Source organism: Mangifera indica, chromosome 9, assembly GCF_011075055.1.
Source record: "Mangifera indica cultivar Alphonso chromosome 9, CATAS_Mindica_2.1, whole genome shotgun sequence".
Classification (NCBI taxonomy): Eukaryota; Viridiplantae; Streptophyta; class Magnoliopsida; order Sapindales; family Anacardiaceae; genus Mangifera; species Mangifera indica.
In genome coordinates, this window is record NC_058145.1 from 391,245 (window position 1) to 393,813 (window position 2,569).

General features: G+C 29.0%; 1 protein-coding gene across 1 annotated transcript; it reads left to right on the top strand.

Annotated features, from left to right (window-relative positions):
- Positions 1-1,159: 1,159 nt before the first annotated feature.
- LOC123226226 lies at positions 1,160-2,308 on the top strand. Its single transcript, XM_044650760.1, has 2 exons — positions 1,160-1,423; positions 1,600-2,308. The coding sequence occupies exons 1-2, from the start codon at positions 1,205-1,207 to the stop codon at positions 2,158-2,160; spliced, it is 780 nt and encodes a 259-aa protein (XP_044506695.1). The 5' UTR covers positions 1,160-1,204; the 3' UTR covers positions 2,161-2,308.
- The last annotated feature ends 261 nt before the right edge of the window (positions 2,309-2,569 follow it).

A 2,569-nucleotide genomic window follows, 5' to 3' on the forward strand; every position in this document is an offset into this window, starting at 1 on the left:
TATCATCTTGTAAAATATTGACTTATTTGGTATAATAATTATAATTTTTTGAATTTATTTATCCAATAAATACAAACGAAATCTCTGATTAACTGAAAAAATTATGTTTTTTATATCTTTCAAAGGGATAGCTTGATATTAAGCTCAATCTGCTTGACTAAGAACAATATCACCAAAAAAGAAAACAATTATTAGAAAAGAACAAAAATTGTTGACAAATAAGAATAGTTTGAATCCAAAATAATAATAATATAATATTAAGTAATGTGAATATTTTTTTCCCCAAATTAGTGAGAGCTTGAAATATAAATTTATTAAAAATAATAATAATAATAATAATAAAGAGGCAAAGAAGTCTACTTGTATTTTTAAGCAATTAATGCCACCATTCCCTTCCCTTAAATTCTTCTCTCAACTATCCCACTTACCCTAAATAAATAGCCGAAAATATATGAAACCATTAATCTATTCTAAATTAGAAAACAAAATATTAAAGAAAGAATCAATTTATTTAAGCTAAAAGACCATTTCCCACACAAGGTTTGATGAATCCAAATATTCTCGTCTTTTAAATTTCAAAAATATATTTTTTCACATATTTATTAAAACCAATCATCAATTTTAGCAATCCAAAAGAATTTATATTGTTTTTTCAAATACAATAACATAGTTAATATCATCTACACTATTAATAATACAAAATTCATATTTTACCCGTAATAATTTTATATTTTTTTCTTTTTCGTTTTCATTTTCATTTTACCCCTACAATATTTTCTTCTTCAATCAAGAATCGAACCTAAATATCACTATTAAATTTTAATTAATATTAATAAAATTAATGGTAAAATATATTTATTAAAAATTTCAAGACAAAATGTTATTTAATTTTAAAGTTTTTTTTTTTACTTTTTAATAATTTTATTGAAACTACAGTATGTTTTTAACAAATTCAAAAGAGGGGTGAAATAGTTTTTTAATCTAAAAGGGTAAGAAATGTCATTACAACAAACCTAGGGTGGGAAACAGTAATTTTGTTTTTAATTTATGAAATTAAATTAAAATAAATAATAACAATAATAAAATAAATCTTTTCATTTTGTAACGGAGGAGGCTATATATTTATGTCTATTTATCATACAGTCACCTCTTTCTCTCTCTCTCTCTCTGAACGAACAATTAAGGAAGAAGGAAGTTTTTTTTTATGGCTGCTGATGTTAGTTCTCTGGTTCGAGTACTCAGTCGGTACAAGGATGATCGGACAGCTGGAAATGAAGCAAAGTCAACGTCGCCGTCGTCTCTTATCACCCAGGACTTGCTTGGCGGTTGTGCTGTCAGTGATGACTCTATAAAGAATGAGTTTCAGGACTTGGACCTCGACTTGCAGGTTCCCAATGGCTGGGAAAAGCGTTTAGACTTGAAGGTAAAGTGTTTTTCTCATCTGGGTTTGTTTTTTTTTTTTGAGAGATTTCTATGGGAAATGAAAGAAAATTTCTTTTTTTACTATGCCTGCCTTTGAATTTTCTGTTTGTTTGACGAGAAACTGCAGGAAAATTTGCTATGAAACTCTGATCAGTCTTTGGATTTTGTGTTTTACAGTCAGGAAAGGTGTATTTACAAAGATGCAATTCACCAAATTCACCATCATCCTCATCAGACTACAAGCATCAACAATCCAATGAAACAGTACAAAAGCTTCAAGATTTAAACTTCCCACCGTCACCGTCGGCGTCGCCATCAAAACCCTTGTTGAATCTCTTCAACGACTCTTCATTGGAGTTGAAATTGGCGTCATCATCTCCGCAGTCCTCTCAAAGCGTCTGCACACTGGACAAAGTCAAATCCGCCCTAGAAAGAGCCAAGAAGGAGCCTCACAAGAAACGATTTTCATGCATGAGCAATTCGCCATTGTCCTTATCTCCTTCATATTCATCGTCATCTTCATCGATCAGAGATTCAAAAGACAAAGAAGAGGATACAGTGGAAGAAAATAAGTGTTTAGCTTGGTCTATACCATCTTCCCCCATGGTTGCAGGGTGCCCTAGATGCCTTTGTTATGTGTTGATAATGAAGAACAATTCTAAATGCCCTAGATGCGATTCGGTTGTTCCATTGCCAGCAATGAAGAAACCTAGAATTGATCTGAATATTTCTATGTGAGAGAGAGGTTGAAGAATGGTTTGATATTATTCAATTAATGTTCTTGATTTTGGAAATTATCTTAATATAGAAAATATATTTTAGCCATTGAGAGAATTTAAGTATGTATAAATTGAATGATCAAATAAGAAGTACAACTTGATAACAATACCTTAAGTTATTAAACTATAGAATTGAATTTTAAAATTTTCCTATTAAAAGTCTAACCTTTAAATTTTTCTATTGAATAAACTAAATATTCGCTATTTTCTATCGAAGGTATCAAACTAATAATTTTACTTTTCAAAACAAAACAAATAATTTTAATTTTGTTCGTTTCATGTTTCAATAATTTGATACGTTTAAAGCATTGTTATTTCAATAATACTTCATAGATATAAATATAAGTATAAATATTATTATGTTGTCA